This window comes from Hippocampus comes, unplaced genomic scaffold (genome assembly GCF_001891065.2).
Source record: "Hippocampus comes isolate QL1 unplaced genomic scaffold, H_comes_QL1_v1.1 scaffold38, whole genome shotgun sequence".
NCBI classification, from domain to species: domain Eukaryota; kingdom Metazoa; phylum Chordata; class Actinopteri; order Syngnathiformes; family Syngnathidae; genus Hippocampus; species Hippocampus comes.
In genome coordinates, this window is record NW_017805716.1 from 64,909 (window position 1) to 82,300 (window position 17,392).

General features: G+C 48.8%; 1 protein-coding gene across 2 annotated transcripts in view; it reads right to left on the reverse strand.

Moving 5' to 3' along the window:
• snd1 (staphylococcal nuclease and tudor domain containing 1) overlaps positions 1 to 17,392 on the reverse strand; it is an 83,868-nt gene that overhangs the window by 52,454 nt on the left and 14,022 nt on the right. For both annotated transcript variants that reach the window (XM_019883197.1, XM_019883198.1), the window contains exons 12-16: positions 13,260 to 13,360; positions 13,042 to 13,152; positions 11,699 to 11,771; positions 9,140 to 9,281; positions 5,940 to 6,049 (exon numbers count right to left, since the gene is read on the reverse strand). In XM_019883197.1, the coding sequence (XP_019738756.1) occupies positions 5,940 to 6,049; positions 9,140 to 9,281; positions 11,699 to 11,771; positions 13,042 to 13,152; positions 13,260 to 13,360 (537 nt within the window). The remainder of the gene's footprint in view (positions 1 to 5,939; positions 6,050 to 9,139; positions 9,282 to 11,698; positions 11,772 to 13,041; positions 13,153 to 13,259; positions 13,361 to 17,392) is intronic.

The window sequence follows — 17,392 nt, forward strand, 5'->3', positions numbered from 1 at the left end:
CTCCCACTCGCTTGGCAGCGCAGGCACAAACTGTTTGCTCACAGCGGTACATGCGTCCATTAGCATTGTTCCAGGAGATAATAACTTGCCGTGCGCACTTTTGAGTGCCACTTCTCCGCCAACAGCGGCGGTGAGGCGTAAGGTGGCTGACGGAACAAATACGGTGGGCAAAGGTATGGCGCTAAGCTAATACAGTTGACGGTTTGGAGCAAAACATCATCAAATATGATGAGTTTACTGGTCATTTGGTGGCTCTCCACATTATTCGAACTTGAAAACATTTATTAAGAGCTTTGCGGCCAGCGGGCATTTTGGAAGAACGACGAGAAGCCTGCAAAACCTCGGCCGGATGTTTCGAATTGCACGCTGACGTCGGAAGCAAATTAGTCTGGATCCTTGAAAGTGCCGATTGTTGAAAGCGATGACAATTAAACGTCGGGTCTTTGCGGTGGGCCGAAGCAAACGCTCGGGCTTTGAAGAGATCTGAGCTGGCGGCAGAAGCCTTTCAAGAAAGCCACAGCGCCCCCGCCAGCGTTTCACGGGACCTCCTCTGCGCACTGAGCCAGCCGAGGGGGTTTGAAAGAAAGCGATTTTTTTTTTCCTATAGTGCACATGCGCATCTCCTCCAGTCTGTCGCCCACTGCTGCCATTATCATGATCTGAATTCAAAGCTCACAGCCCAATCCCCTGATGTTTTTTTTTTTTTTGAATTCCGAAAAGATTTTGCCAGGCTCGTCCTTCCTTTTATGTCCCCAACTCTCCTTTGGGGAAAACACAGGAAAAGAAAGGTTGGCAAGTGGTGGGCGAGAGGACGGAGAGTTGCTGATCGCTGACACCGGCGCCGAGATAGCCGCCGCGCCTTGTAAAGAAATGGAAAGGAGTTGCTGAGATGGGCACTGGATTGAGGAAGGGATGCTGGGCTAAGCTGGTCAAGGATTAACGCCTTTAAAATCTTTCCTCGTCGCAGACTTCGTTTTTATTTATTCTTATCTGTCAAGCCGGCGGGTGCGCGGAGATAATAATAAAAATAAATAAATATGAAAACATGCCAGAGAAAGGGTTAGAAATGGAAGGCATAATGGGGGTGGTGGGTCAGTGGGGGGCATCTCCTCAACAGGGGCTGGATGCCGATAAGTAAATAAAAGGCCGAGTATTTAATGCTGAAAAACCGAAAAGCTGTTTTCACAAGATATTCAGTAAGCAGTTTTTTTTTTGCATTTCCAGTCAAATGTAAGTATAACTAGTTCTTAAAAAAAAAAAGTTGCATGGACTACAGCTAACACCGGCTTAAATCAAATTGTGTTGAGTTGGCCTGTTCAAACTTTATTCTACAGAGAGACAAATCCAGAGAAAAAGAGAAGAGGTGTCACTTTACTTTATGTTTATGAAAGCTACAAAAAAAACACTGCACTGTTTTTTTGTTTTTGTTTTTTTAAAGTGAGCAACAAACACAGCAGGATGCTAACTAGCTAAACCTTGATTCTGACTGCGCGGCGTCTCTCCGAGTCACGCGACAAGAGAGATGAACTACACCGTTGACCGCCGACGGTTTGGAGGTTTTGCGCAAGCGGTCTTTAACGGCGCCTGTGGTTCATGTGGCAGCTGCGCGGTCTGCGAACTGCTTTATAGTCATGTGCCGCATTAGCAACAAGCGCTATTGACAAACGCATGACATCATGTTAGATTTGTCGAGACGTCGGGGTGCAGGCGGGTTTATTGGCGAGAAAAGAATCCAGACTGAAAATGGAATTGATCCAAATGTTCGTGGACGACGAAGACCTTTCTACCCATCCAGTGTAGCTTCCTATTTGTCTACCGAGCGACCGATCTATCAGTCCACGCTTGTGTCAATCTCTCACCCTACCAAGTAGCCAATTCCATGTCTCAATGCTCTCTTGATAATTCAATACAGAACAGCACCTCTTCATCCAAATGTGAGTTTGATCAAATTGCACGTTTAACGCTCCCTTTCTTGAGAAAGAAGGTTATTATCCCGTCAAAGCCCAATTCAATAAGTGCAATTTCACCCACAATGGCAGAGGAGTCAAATAAGGCCAAAAGAACTAAAGGAGGAGTTAAAAAAAAAAAAAAAAGTTGAATACCAAGAGTGACCTGGTGAATGAAATGTGGCGCAGCACGAGCGGCATCAGCATTCCGTCGCCCTAATTGATGGCAAAGAGTACCGCAGTGCCCTTCAGGTAGGAGGGGAAAAGGGCTGAGAGGATTCGGCTGGTCCCCAGGCGCCGCGCGACCGCGTCTTTGAACTCTTTGCGGAGTGTATGTTTATCAAGAGTGGCTGGCCACGTTGCCATTCCGTCACACACACACACACACACACACACACACACACACACACACACACACACACACACACACACACACACACTTGATGCGCAAGGTCGTCCTCGTAAACGAGTCGGGGCAATAAAGCGGTAAGCAGGTTTCTCCCTTCGCTCTCATCTTAGCAGTCTCTATTCAGGCCCATCCATCTCTCCGCTGCCGTAATGGCATGAAAGCAGTTATGTGGGTCGCCCTATTCGCACCCCTGGGCTATAATTCACCATTTTCAAGGGTTAGCGCCGTCCACACGCTCCCCCCTACCCCTCTTGCCCCCTTCTGCCCCCCTCACGCGCGATTGCAAAACCAAAAAAACTAAGATAAGACAATCTCCAGTGGGAATCAGATGGCCAGTCCCGTTCGCCATAAAAGCTATTTATGTTCATAAAAGCGCTTTAATATTTCCTCGGGTTGCAGGTTTATTTATTTATATATATTTTTTAAGGTTGTTATCTTAGGATACATGGAATAAATCTCCTGGCACAGGAGCATTTTTCATTTGCTTGGGATGACCGGGACTCAACAGTGGGTGAAATGATGAATGGCTCATAAAGCAGCAACAACAACGCGGCTGTATGGAACACAAACGTGATTCAACAAAGATTAACCACACAAGCCGTAATTAATCTCGCGGAGAAAGAGAGAGAGAGAGAGGGTAAAATGGGCCTTTATACGGACAAGTCAAGCTTTACACACTGTCCAATGCGGTCAAGCTGTTGATCCGCGTTTATGAATGTGCGAGGGCGCCCCGTCTCGGTGGCCGTAAAGCAGCTGGAATCTATGATATGAGCCTGTCTGCAGTCTGCGCTGGTGGTTTGTTTAACTACGGAGTGCGGTGTTGAAAAAAGGACCCAGGGGGGCTACTCACTGTCCCCCCCCCCCTCCTACTACCGCCGCCCGTCTGTCTCGTTTCGCTGGGCAGGAAACCGCGGCATACATTATGCAACGTCTTCCTCGGATGCACATTTCGCATGCTGATGGGTAGCGTACGACGGGGGGCTGGTGGGAATGGAGTGAAAAACACAAGTACCTGCAGGAAAGGTCGTTACGATGAAAGAGACACCGCCGACGGCCGCCGAGTTGCGGTCGTCGCATAATCGGCCTTGCGCCAGAATAATTCTGGGCGGGATTGGAAAATCAATGCGAGTGCACGGACGCTGCGGCAGATGCTGCCCCCACGGGCTAAATAAGCGACGTAAAAGAGGCTCCAATGTATGAAGGACTCGCGGCGGGGAAAGGGGGGGCGCTAAGTGAATTGATTCGCGTTGCACTGCCCGTGTGGTCGGTTGAACCGATTGCGATGGAGGCTCTGAATAAACTTGAAGAGGTCAATTAAGATTGGAAAATCCTGCCGATTGGACGAGAAGTTCAAGAAAGTTACCGAGAGGCAGCCACGCTGGGGTCGTTAAGAAATCTTCCAGCTGATCGATTCTGCAACCGGCTCTCCCGGTCCAAGTGACGCCCTGAGCAGACCCTCTGCGTGAAAACCGAGGTAAGTGACATTGCGTCGTCCGCTTAAAGCGGCGCTCATTCACATCTCGCGAATTCCGCCGTTCCGATTGGAGTTGCATAAGAACGGTGCCAAATTGGCAGAATTGCATCATCGGTGCCAATATTGTCGGCCACGCAGACGTCTCGGTCTCGACTCATTAAAAATGCAGCATCGGGAATCATTTTAAGGGTGCCTCGTTGGCTTCCGCCTTGTACCAACGCAATAGGACATGAGTGATTGTGTCCCATCTCGAGCTGACTCATTCCGGAGAAAAGGCTTTGGGGGGGGGGGGTAGAAACAGCAAAATGTCTGGGGAGTGATGCGATTACGGGTACAAGGTTTCTGTGGCGCCAACTCATGCCGCAGACACTGCCGGAAAACAACACGACACACAGAGAGTGGCAAAAAAAAAAAGGTACAAGGTGAAGGATTAGATGAGAAGGTGAGGGGCAGATGGTTTGGGTTTCTGTTTTTTTTGTTATCAGGTTTAAAGTGAGGAAAAAGGAATCGGCAAATTGCAGAGCAGTAGCGAGATTCAAACACGCAAACAGACCCGTTGAGTCAACATCAACAGCATCAAATCAACAAAAGCCCTTCGCTGATGCTTGCTGCCGTGATGAATGCCGCCAAATGTCATTTGTGTGAAACGCACGCAATCAAGCGCCATTCAGAGATGAATCCTCGGCGCAAATCGCACCTGGCATTCGTACTCGAGAACCGCGGCGGGTCAGCGGAAGGACGGACCGCTTCCTCCCCGGCGTCTTGCATTACATATTTATTTGAGCCGGGGCCACAGACCTCTTCGCATGGGCCCTCATTAGCCGTGGCTCCTGCACTTCCTCTCACCTCTGTGCTTCCTCGCGTGCTTGTTTTCTTTTGCGCCTTTTGAGGAACTTTAAAAGCAGAGATGCGAGTACAAGTGGGCGGAAGCTTCTATTTTGGCCAGTTAACACGTCAAAAGCCTGTTTAACTGGGGAAAAACAAACCGGGGGACCGCACGCTCCCAAACCGTTCACGAAAACCAACAGTGCAATAACCCCCTCAGATTCGGGTCAGCATGACTTGAACCAAGTGCTCTTGCTCATATTCTGAGGTCAGCCTGTTAGCACTACCAACACAAATAACAGGTGTCCGTCCATCACGTACAAACGCTGCATTGACTCATGACGTTTGCGCACCCGACGAGGCAAAAAGGCTTACTTTATCAAGCTATGCACCCCCCTGCCAAAAAAAAAACTATTTCCATTACAATCAAACAGCAAAGGACATGAGTGTCAGCCACCCGACACAAAAAGGCCTTTACAAGCCGAGATAGCGATGAAGAGTGGAGGGAGGAAATTGTGTGTGTGTGTGTGTGTGTGTGTGTGTGTGTGTTGTGTGTGTGTGTGTGTGTGTGTGTGTGTGTGTGTGTGTGTGTGGGGCCTGGGTAAGTAAGCGGTGGCAGGATTATAGCAAGCTCCCCAATCGTGGCTTTGGGCCATTCGCCGCTTCCTATGAAAAAAAATCCATTAGCATGTGAATGAACGGGCACACAGTGGATGGAGTTTTCCAAAGCCCGAACGCGCTGATCCGCAACCAGGTGAGCCGAGAACACACTGGAAGGGAGAATTTCAGTCGAGAAACGGTTGCTGCTCGCCGCGATTTTACCGAAGGTCGGACCTGTCAAGCTTTTAAGTGCCTTTAAGATTCTTTGACGCTGCGCGACTTCCTTTGGTTTGCATCCCTTAACCATTTGTTTCATTTACATAACGTCAGTTCCTGTTTACTGGCAACACGTGTGTTTTTTTCATTGCCGCTGTTCATGTTTTGATGCACGGGCGGTTCGCTTTTTTATTTTCAAAATCGATAAGCCTGTGATTATAAAGTGAGTTAAACCTGAGTCGTTTTAAATACGCCGCTCTGCTAAATTGGATTTTTGACATGGTGGCGTGCACAGCAAAACAAGAGCAGACGTTTTTTTTTTTCCTTTTTTTTTTCTCCCCCACAAGTGAGGCCTCGCCGCAGTCATAAAAGTAAAATAGACATTGGTCACACATCATTGCGCCAAAATGCACTCTCAGGCACAATGGCGGGGTTTAGCGCCGACACATCGGGAGGCGGGAGGACTTACCTCTCTTTGCATCACCAGCTCTTTGGTGAACAGCATGGCCTCGTCGCTAAAAGGCTCCGCCACCTGCATGCCCCCGGGGGTGTTCCTGGAACTGCGTGGACACTCGATACCTGAGTCACACACACACAACAAAACCAGCGTTACAACACAAATTTTGGGAGACATCGGGGACCGATATTTGACATCTCTATGATCACTGCGAGATTAAATGCCGCCTTCATTTGCTACAAGCAGACTTCTGCCTATTTTTAGGTGCGATGTGAATAAAGTCTGTCGGGATGATTCAGAGGTTACATGGTTTCCAAAGTTTTGGAAAGGCAGCCTTCGGAGATTACACGCCGACGACAATGTATCCGGCCGAGAGGAAACGTGCACCTACAAACTATGAAATAATCATGACGCAAGATCACATCCCCGAGTCTCACGATGCTTGAATTAATCATCGCAACATTGGCAAGCACTTTGCGTCGTACCGGAGTACGCGGCGACGTTCCTGAATCTCGGTTCCCGTCGACTTAAGTGACTTTGCGTTCTCGCCGCATTAAACTCGACAAAATGACTTGTCGGTGACTCAAAAGGTTCTGCCAACGCCGGAGTGCTGCGGACGGGACGGGGCCATGTTGTGTTTGAATTTGTGTCAAAACGAGTCAAGGTATTGAGCTGTAACAAGGCCTGTATCGTGCCTTCTCCCAAATTCTTTTCACAACTGAAATTTGTAAGCTTGTCTTCGGCTCGCCTCTTGGGTATTTCTCAACTTTGCAGAATGTCCGGATCAATATTACCTTTCGTCCTTTCATCAGATTCAAACTCCTTTTGTGAAAGTGAAGTGAAAGCCTGCCAGGTTCACTATGTAATTAAGACAGGGGGGGCGGCCAAGGCGGGCAGCCAAAAAAAAAACGCAGGACGGGCAGCAACGTGGCGACTTTATGGAGTGCACCAACTTAAGTGGCCAGGATTTTTTTGTTGTTGTTGTTGTTGTTAATAGCATAAAAGAAGACGCCCTCCCATGCTCGTACAACTTGCGAGGCCTGGATTCAGAGCAAGATATTTTCAACATAGCTGTCCCTAAGGGCTAGCAATGTAAGCTCCTCCCCACAGAACACCCGGTAGCCTCGGTGCCGGTGCTTATGTAACTCCCACCTGCCACCGAGAAGAACATCTGGCCCAATCCTCTCAACCAATCCCCAAATTCCTACATACCCACTTGGGCTAGGACAAGTGATGAGGGACAAGCACACTTTGAATATTGAAAAAAGATGGCCGACAAACACATCACCAACATGAACGAGGTGCGGTTCGCTTCTGTGATCTCGGTAAAGCATACTGCAGAGAAGAAAGGCACGTAACACGTGGCGCGTGAAGTCGGCTTTTGCTGTTGCCGTGGTAATGGTCAGAAACGGCCAGAGTGAAGGTGCGAGCGGTTTGGGAGCGATGACGAAAATAAAAATAAAATAGACAAATAGCTCTAAGCGGCATGCTTGTGCGCTGGCGTCATGCTGACGCAGTAAATCCTGGCTGATGGCTGTCTCATCCTTTTTGACAGATTGCTGCTCGACGTACCTTTCAAAGCGCCCGTCACCTGCCGCGGCCTCCCCCCTCAAACAAACAGACCCCCGCCCCCCCACCCCCAAAATGCCCGGTGAAAAGATTCAAGCGGCCTTCACAATTGACGTACTTCAGCACGTCAGCTGTGCTTCCCTTTACCACGGCGAGCTTTGCTTTTATCTGCTGGCCTGTCCTCTCTGCTTTAGAGCTTCACCGTTTTCATTTCATCGACGCTCGGAATTGGCCCTTCCTGTGTGAACCCCCCCGATCAGAACTTCGCGGAGCCTTTCAACAGCGGAGAAGAAAAGCGAGGTTGATTTCACATCCAGTCACTCCCGACTTGAAACAGCAGCTTCATGTTCCGCAATCGCACACTTTGAGGTGCCACCGTGTGTGTGTGTGGGGGGGGATATAAAGAAGTTAGCGTCTTCAAACACGAGTCACCACCAATCAGTTCGAGGTCTCTGCATCGCTTCGACAGTCTCCCACGGCATCGTTAAAGAATGCTTTAAAAAAAAAAAAAACATTTGGCATTGACTGATTATAGTACGAAAGGAACATGGCTAATGAAAAAATATGACTAATGCAGTCGTGTTTTGACAGCAGCCCGCTGCGAATACATCGATATGATGCAGAAACTTCAAAGAGTAGGGGGAGGGGGGGCGCAAGTTGACATTTCGCCTTAAAAATAAATGAACGGGGCATTAATGGCTGCGCGCAGAGGTGTCAAGACGCTAATGGGAATGCAAGCTAAAAATAAACAGAACAGCAAAGAGGTTCATTTGTAGCACTCTGGGCTAATCTGCGCTAATGTGTATATTAAAGACAATGCGTGTTGTCTCATTTCTTCAATCGACTTTCATGCCCCGGCAGGCTTCTTAGCATTTTGCTAATAACCTCTGCTTTCATATCAAATGCAAAGTACGCGCGTATACTAAGCGGGTCTGATTAGGAGAAGATGTCAAACGATCCTTGCGTGCAGATTTCTTATTGGCGAGGGTCTCGCCATTTCATCTTGCGGCAGGCAGTGCACAAAATGTAATTAAAAAACTATCAGCGGCTCGCAAAGACAATCAGTAGCAAATGACAAAAGTAATTAATACATCCGCGACACGGTCACGCGCAATTAGGCCAAACGGCGGATGTTGGCCCGGAAATGTGCGCTGTTTCTTCGAGTGGAAACTTTATTGCAAAAAAAAAAAAAAAAAAAAACATTGAGCGTCAATCTCGCAAAGCTGAAGCGCTAAGTAAACGCCGGAAAGGAGAGAGGCGCAACTCACGGCGCAAATATAGCGACGGCTAGCTGCTATAGCGACGTGTCAATGCGACGTACAGTCAGCAAGTGGACGAGTTATCTGCCATCTGCTTTTTTTTTTTTTTTTTTTTTTACCCCCTTCAGAATCCTTCCCTCGACTTCACACCGCTCCCTTCCCACGCACACGCCAGGTACAGCGGTGTGCATCGATGGCTGTGAAAGGTCAAAAGCAGCTTTTACATCCAGAGCGCAGTGGCTTTAATTGGGTACATTTTCAATGTGTCCTTGGATCCACATTTTTTTTTTTTTTCTCTGAAGCTAGGTTTGGTTTTCGGCGAAATTTCCTGCTTAACTCTTGCGCGTGCGCGCGTACGTCGACGGCAGGTTTGTGTGTACGTACCGGCGAGAAGGAAGGTGATGAGGCAAGTCTCTTTGGGCATGTACAGCTTGAGGCGGGAGCCGCTGAAGACGTACTCGACCACCGCCTCCGAGCGTCCGGCCCGCTGCAGGAAGGGCAGGAACTGCTTGGCTTTCTGCGTGTCCTGGCGGACAGAGGGAAACAAGACGGGGATTGAGATGAAGAGTAAGTACGCCGGTTTATAGGGGTGACGAAAGGTGTAAGCAATATTGGATTTTGAAGTCCATTTGAGCAACAAACAAAGCAAAAACAATCTAGTTTGTTGCCAGAAGTAATAAATGGAGAGCGTTTTTTTCCAACTTTTTATCAAAAGCAAGCGCAATAGACAAGACGGACGACATTGGCAACGACGGGGGATGTGCTGGCTTTTTTTTTTTGTGTTCCCCCAGACATCTTTAAATCTTAGTCAAGCCTAATGAAGTCGACTTCTCAGTGACACGTCTGGAAGCTCATGCAATCCAAAGTAATTCCCAATTCTGCCTCTATCTCAGTCTGCAACAGTGACTCACATGGCCTGTTTTTTTTTTTTGCAATGCCCGGGCCAAAATTACACGGGGGGTGGGGGGGGGGGTCATGTCTTTTCATGCAGGGCAGGCAAGAGGGGCTAGAATCATAATAATATGTGCCTACTGCAAGCAAAAAGCATGTAGGCACAACAGACCGTTGAGTCACAGCCCGGTGGACTCAGGTTTTTGGTGCGTGCATGTGTGTGTGTGTGTGTGTGTATACTGTAGAGTGGCCAAGGGAGTGGGAGCAAAGGCTCCGAGGCAAGGATGACGGAGTTCAAACGAGTAATAAACGCTCTCCACTGTCCTCCACTTCGTTGCCATGTTATGACATCATCACATAGCGACTGCAGCTAGCGCAAGTCAGGTCAGGCTGTAGAAGTTGCCGCAGCTCCCGGGTGGGAGCGCAGCTAAGGAGTCCCCCACCGCCCTGCTTGTTGAACTGCACCCACCGCGATCCAAATCAGCCGCTCGAGTGGGAGCCGTGGGAGCCGAGCGATGCGAGCGCGGCTCCTGTTCACGCCGACACAAGCGCTGCGGCGCGTGGGAGGGGGACGCAGCCTAGCTCAGCACATGATAGGGTAGATCATTACGCAACCTTTAGGAGGTACGAGGTGAGTCAAGTGCTTTCTCCACTCGGCTGAGTCTCACACATTTGGCGTGCACAAAGCATGCCGGCTCTATTTGTGGACGCCACCCACTACGTGTATATAATCTCTGAGATGATGTATGGGCAAAGAGTGTATTTCTGCCCGTGTGGGCGTGTAGAGATGCAAAGAAGGGGAGGTGGATTTGTAGTGGTTGTTATTTTTGTCTGTTTATTAAGCTGCTGAAATAAGAAATATCGCAAAGAGCTGCTGTAGGCCACAACTCACGCCCAGATGCTCACTCGCTCAGCCAGGCCCGTCGAAAGCACGCATCCAACACACAAATACTATTGGACGCACATTTGACATGACAAAGAAAAAAATTCGAATACATTTTGTCACGAATTTGCTTTATGGAACAGATTCAACTCTGAAGTCAAGGTACCGCAGTGCTTTGGTCTTCCATTATTAAAGCTAATTAACTATCGACGGCCGCAATTACTCAAGGCACACCGACTGAGCTTAAGTTGTGTTGGCCGCACTGTTCTCGCTCCGTCAGCATCGCGTTCCCCCTGTCATGTCATTTGCAACGGAATCCAAGTGTGCGCCGAATAAATCGGGCAAAAATACAGCTGAAGTAACCAAACTTGTCCAAAAAGACAAGAGTCTAATTAATTTGCCCAAATGTCTCTCGAGTGGCCGCGAGTGCGATGTACGAGCGCGCTCGAGTGAGGGAGACAATGAAGCGCTAATGTTCCCGAAGTTCACTGTAGAGTCTTTGGCGGCCGGGACTATTCAAGTGCTTCGTTAAAATGTGTAAGTGTTGCCTCGGTGACATGTGTCGAGGCATAATGGCCACTCCAGTAAGTGTGAATTTTAATAAGAGAGGTTTAATAAGACGAGTTTTGTGGTGGTCGTGTGGGACTTTTTCATCGGTGTGGATTGGAAGATGGATAACAAACTGGAGGATTATTGACTTGCTGCATTAGAGGAAATTAAAGGCAAGCTAAAGCGCCATGAAATCTAGATCTGGATCACGACTTTCATTTTTGAGGCGCCGTAATGCTGCACGGCCCTCGCAGAATTGAGCCAAGAGGCGGGAGGAGTTTGACAACACTTTCCCGCATTTAACAGTTTGGTGTGCTCAAGCTAAAAATATCAAATATAAAATAACCGCGTCCCTGTTCTGTGGCAGGCCTCCGTTTATTTTCGAGAGCGCGCATTAATTGTCGTCATTATTGCATACTGTGTTCTGGATTGCCCTCCGCCAACGCTACCCTATCATCGGGTCGGGCAAATGTGAACAGCTGCAGCGACGCACACTGGGAGCTAATAAGAGACTTCCCGACTTCCTGACAGCCAGACTGTCGATTTTGGGGCATTGTTTTTTTTGGGTTTTTTTTTGGGGGGGGGGGGGTGCAATCACTGTGACGTTCAGGAAGACCTACCCCAGAGATATCTGCCACTCTGTGAATGGGAACCTCCTTCTTGCTGTGCAGCCCCTTCCCGTTCTTGATGGCCCTGCAATCAAAGCAGCAAAATCATGAAGCCGACATGTCCACAACCAAAGGGGGTCATTTTCTTAAACGTCTACTTTTTTGCCCCCCCCAAGGGTTTTAGCACCCCTTAACCGGAAGCGCAGGCTAATTTTAAACAGTGACTCCTCTTGGTGTCTTTAATTTATCTCCGTGCCTTTTCCAGAGATGGCTTTCGAGTATTATGGGTTCGACAAATAGGGGATTAAGGTGTTTGTTTACTCAACTGCAGATGAGGCGGCCTGTCTCGTCAATGGAAAGGGGGGTTTCTAAACACCATGAACACCATGGGACTTGGAAAATAAATTTAAGGGCCACCGTAGACCGCATGATGCTTCTGAATCCGACTCGGACCCTCCCGACAGTTGGCCGCTCAACCCCGCGACGTTCAGAGCGCAGGGCCCGGAAGACGCATAAAGATCGCGGCTTTGGGTCTCCGTAGCCTCTTGATTGAACTGCCATTCGGGCTTAAGCTTTTGCAGTCTCAAAACGGCGTTTCGAGAACGAGGCCGTGTGTCGCCGTTGAGTTTTGACAATAATGATGGGCGCTATATAAAAAGCCCCGAGAGCAGGAGAACGATAGGCGCCTACCACTTTTGCTCTTATGCGCTGCACACCATCTATATTAAGTGTGTTTCATCTCCGGCGGGGAGAGAGGGGAGGTTCCTTGAAGGCACTAAAAATACAAGCAAGCCTAAAAAACAGAAACCTCGCAGCAGCTCTAATAAGACCCCCGCTGGGGGAGGGAGAGATTAAGGGGGAGTGGGAAAAGGGAAGGCCAAAGAAGGACAGAAAAGCAAGGTGCGAGAAGAGGGAAAAGGAAGGGAAGTAGCAGAAGCGAGAGAGAGAGAGAGAGAGAGAGAGAGAGAGAGAGAGAGAGGAAAAAACGGACTATAAAAGGAAGCTGCATCTGCTCTACCTATAGCTAGATCTTAATCTACGGCACAATAATAAAGCTGGAACTAAATCTCCCCACTGCACCTCCATATAATTATATTCATAGCAGCTGTATAAAGGGGAGCCGGCATTCGGGTACGAGTGTGTGTTTTGAGTTATACTGTTCCCGGGGTAAAAAAAATATATATATATATAAGGTTGTGACATGCGGCTAAAATAAAACACAGAAAAGCCGCTTTGGATTGGGGGTGTGTCCTCAATCGATTTCATTCGAGATCCCGACTGTCAAGGACACACGATGAGATTGTTTGTACGAGCGATTCGCGAGCGAATGCGCAGGCTGACGGTTTGTCGCTCACCGCGCCTCCGCAGCCAGCAGCTCGTCGTAGTGCGAGGAGCGCTGGTCGTCATCCTGTCGGTACCTGATGACCGTAGCCAGGCCTTTGCTGACCAGAGCCTCTGCAATGTTACTGTGGGCAAGATTTTGACATGAAGAAAAAGAAAATGGCGGCAAGATCCGGTAACGCATTCAAAATGGTGTTCTCATGCCATAAACTCGTGCTGGTGGATGACTTACATGCCACCAATGGTGACTGTGGCACAGGTGCGCTCCGAGAAGGCCGGGGTGCTTTCGCCTGGGCCGGTTGCTGCTCTGATGTAGTCCACCGTCACGTTGACCTGAAAAAAATATAATAATAAATTGTATAAATGAAATATTCAACTAAAATGTACCCAAAGGAAGCACAAGTTAAAATCATCGTAATTGGTTTTCTCCGTCGTCTTTTTCACACCGTCACATGGACCCAAAGCGTTGCAAAGTATAAAACGAAGCAATTAATGGGGAGGCGGGAGGGGGTGTTCTCAAGGTCACCCCAGTCAGTGTGCATCATGTCAGGCATGAGCGCAGACCTCCCAAGAGGATGAGCACGGGGGGATGTGTGGGCACAAGAACACACAGAGCGGAGAACCCGCATGACTCGGCGCCGTGTTCTCCGCACCAACTCCCCGGAGACCAATTCAAACGCCCCCGAGATGCGCTTTTGTCACATGACTCGTGCGGGGAGCTTTCGCTACGTGGTACAAAGTTAGGCGCTCGGCAGAAAGGGGGGGAAGGGTGGAGTGTAATGGTGCACAAAACGTAAGTTGTTTTTTCAAATGAAAAGGCGCAACGGGACTGATCAAAAGATGATCATTGAAATAGTTTGATGCCGACCCGGTGGAATCGTAATTAAGACGTCAGCTTGAGCGCGGACAGGCAGTGATCATCCTGTGTTTATTTTAATTTAGTACTAATTTAATTTTTTTTTTTTTTTTTTAAAGGTTTGTTTTTTGTCTTTTCTGTTAAGTTCCACTGTGGTGTCACTAATGAAATTTCTCTTCAGTGGAGCACGGCAGCTCATGCCGCAGTAATGAACTCATTATGCTTCACTTTGGACCTTGGCTGATGGGTATGCAAGGTATTAAAAAAAATAAATAAAAGAGGGGGGGGGGGCAACCATGAGGGTCGCTTGTGCAATCGTGCCTTTTCACCGATAAAATCCTGACAAGCCCTCGGGTGACTAAAATAACATCATTTAGTGCTTGCGTGTGAAAAACAGCCTCCGGACCGGCGGCCATTGCGAGGGCATGCAAATAAGCCGCCCGTCTTCTTTTCACGTCATAAATTCATTTAACCTCGCTGGCCCTGCGGACATCCTCCGATGCCTCGTAGCCCAAACATGATACGCGCTTTCATGAGAGTCGCATGAAAATGTGAGGCAATTAAAACAAAAAGCTTTCGATGTTGTGTCCGTGCTTGGCTTTGAATTTTAATGGCCGCACGTGGCCGGGCATGTATAATTGAAAGGGGGGTGAGGGGGGGGTTACAAAAAACAAACAAACAAAGATCTTTTAATGAGGGATGCATATAATGAGGTAATTAAAAAGGAGGGTGCAAATGAGAAAAACTTGCGACGCGTATTACGAGCCAAATATGATGCGGGATACAAGTGGAAAAAGTGGCACATTCGCTACGCTAGCTGTCTGTTAAACAGGATCTGAAAACAAATCATCTTCTGTTCACTTGCTCATTTAGCAAGAGGCGGGGGGCAAAATCAACAATGGAACGGGATGTGTGAATTCATCGCGCGATGGGGATCGTGAACATGTTCGGGTTGAATGTAACTTCAAGCGGTCCCCTTAAAATCATCTTTCAAGTGCATCCGCATCTTAGCGGACGCGGCGCTAGCAGTGCTAATGCGCGAGCAGCTGCACATAACAGGAGCCACTTTTGAGCCCGCAGGATTATCCGAATGTGCTCAAGCCTGATAAGTGGCTTAATGCAACATCTTCATTGGACTATTTTTTTTTTTTTTGCTGCTGCTGTTGCTGAGGCTGAGACCCAGGCATACACAACAAGCACTTATAACGTTAGCCAAATGGATTGTGCAATGATATATATATTAACTGTCAGAATTGTATGACAACACGTGTGGCCATTTGTTGCCCCGAATTTGTCCGGAAAAAAAGTTTCTGAAACACAGAAAGTGACTGACTGACGTGGGTTTGGTGATTACCACCACTTTAGGCTTCATGGTGAATTCACTTTCCGTTGGAGATGCTGTGTTGGAAGTAAGTCGCACCAAAAGTGGTCCACTTTGGAGGGTTCCACTGTGCTTATGAAAGAGAAAATATACTAATCGTCGTCAGAAATCAAACCTGGGCCACACATGGCTGAAAGGAAAATTGAATATGCAAATGACACGTTACTGATAAGAGATGAAAATCACGGCAGTTCCCTTTCAGGGATGATGAATAGCAGCTTTAATGGCGAGCGAGCGGCGCCTTTATTCTGCTGAAGCCGAGCCCGCGCGGCGTCGTGGCTTTGAGCTTTAGCGGGCCGCTACTCGTGCTTTTAATGCTGAGTAATTTCCCGCGGGGGGGTTGCGGAGCTTGTTTTCTCCCGTGCTGCACTCTGAGCTTAAGACAGGTAATACGACAAACGGGGGAAATGTGCCAAGTCAACCTTGTGACTGGACAAGATGTGCCTGCTGTTGATTTTGCGCCTCGGAAGGTGACTCTCACGGTACGCGAATAGGTCAAAGCTAATTATCTTTGGCTTTAAAAATAGCTTGGGCGCAGAGCCGTTCTGTCGCCGACTAATGCCGCTGCGCGAAGCTTAGCGCTTCAGAGACGGCGTGACGGCAAGTGGGTCGACTCAACTCCCCAAAACGCAAAGCGGCGCGCGCGCGCTCCCACCTCCGCCCGACACAACTCCCAAGTAGGTCAAGGTAGCGCAGATGAACATGAAAGCCTCCGGGGGTTAAGTCGTTACGCTGGAAAATAAACACGCTCCCAAAAGCGGGCGAGTGATGGTTTAATCCAAACTAATTCTTTCCCGCTTGCCAAGGCCACCGAGGAGAGGCTGCCACCTTCAAAAAGATTCTTTTTTTTGTGTTGTTTTTACACTACACAGAATTCTACTTGAAACAATGCTGACAGCCTCATCGTTCTCGTCTAAATGGTCCCATTTCCACAAGTCCGTTTTAATGACGATGACTAAAAAAGAGGATGGGATTGGATACGAATGATCAAAGTTAACTCATGTGGCAGTTTCTGGAAGATAAACGGCGGTGCCATGCGGGTGTTGGAGCACTGCTGTTCAAACAGCGGTGGGTGCGTATGCCCGGGACTCAAGTGCTCTTTAGCTCAGTGGTGGCGGCGGCGTGCTGGGGAGTAAATGACAGCCCCGCCCCCCCCCCGAGGTCTAAGGGCCCGGCAGATCAATAGACACAAGGGGGGCAAATCAACACGGCTTGTTTGAAAGAACGCGCCAGGGCCAATGGCGAGTCCCGCGGTTTCCACCGAGCTACGAGTACTTATGATTAACACAACTACCTGATTGCGACTTTCAGACTTGAGAAGGGGGGGGGGGGTAGCACTGCGAGTCACTGTTTGGAGTGAATGTGTTTTTTTTTTTTTTTCATTTACAAAAGGACAGCAACCGCCAAATTGGGGTGCGAGCACCCTTGAGGGGGAGCGCGAGATTAAAAGTGTAATAGCAGACCGGTACAAAGATTACAAAACTGGCAGAACACGGTGGCGAAATAAAGAGTAAATAATCGGATGCTACTGAAACGGAGCGGCGCACCGGCTATTTGTGGAGGGGGGTGGGGAGTTTGTGAAAGTCGGTTGTAGAAAGTCATGCACGGACACAAATGAGTGGTAAATCCATGGCAGGGATTATCCAACTGTGGTGCGAAAGGCCTCTTGGGTGGTGCGCTTGCGGTTTCGGGTTGGAAGGGAGGGTAAAGCGTAACATTTTTGGACGAAGGGAATACGCGAGTCAGTTAAAACGGCTTTTCCGGGACATGGATTTCAAAACGGCGGTTGGAGCGTCCTCCGGGGGTGCGTGGGAGTCGAAGAGAAATAGTGGCAGTATAAAAATGACATTTAGAAGCCAAACCCACTGAAAGGGGGAATATTGATCAGTGGCACACAAAGACCGACGGTACACCAACAAAGAGGTGCGTGAGAAACTGGTGGGGTGGGCCCGCCGTGTCGTGTTGTTTGGGTGTGCGTGGCTGACAAGTTTTGGGGAAGGCTGTTCTCGGAAGTCACAAAGGGCAATCATGAGTCAACCAGAACACACTGCGGCGCAAGCTCCCCCACAGGGGGTGCGTGGGTGTAAAACTGCTTTGGGGGAAATTGATTGTGTGTGTGGGGGGGGGG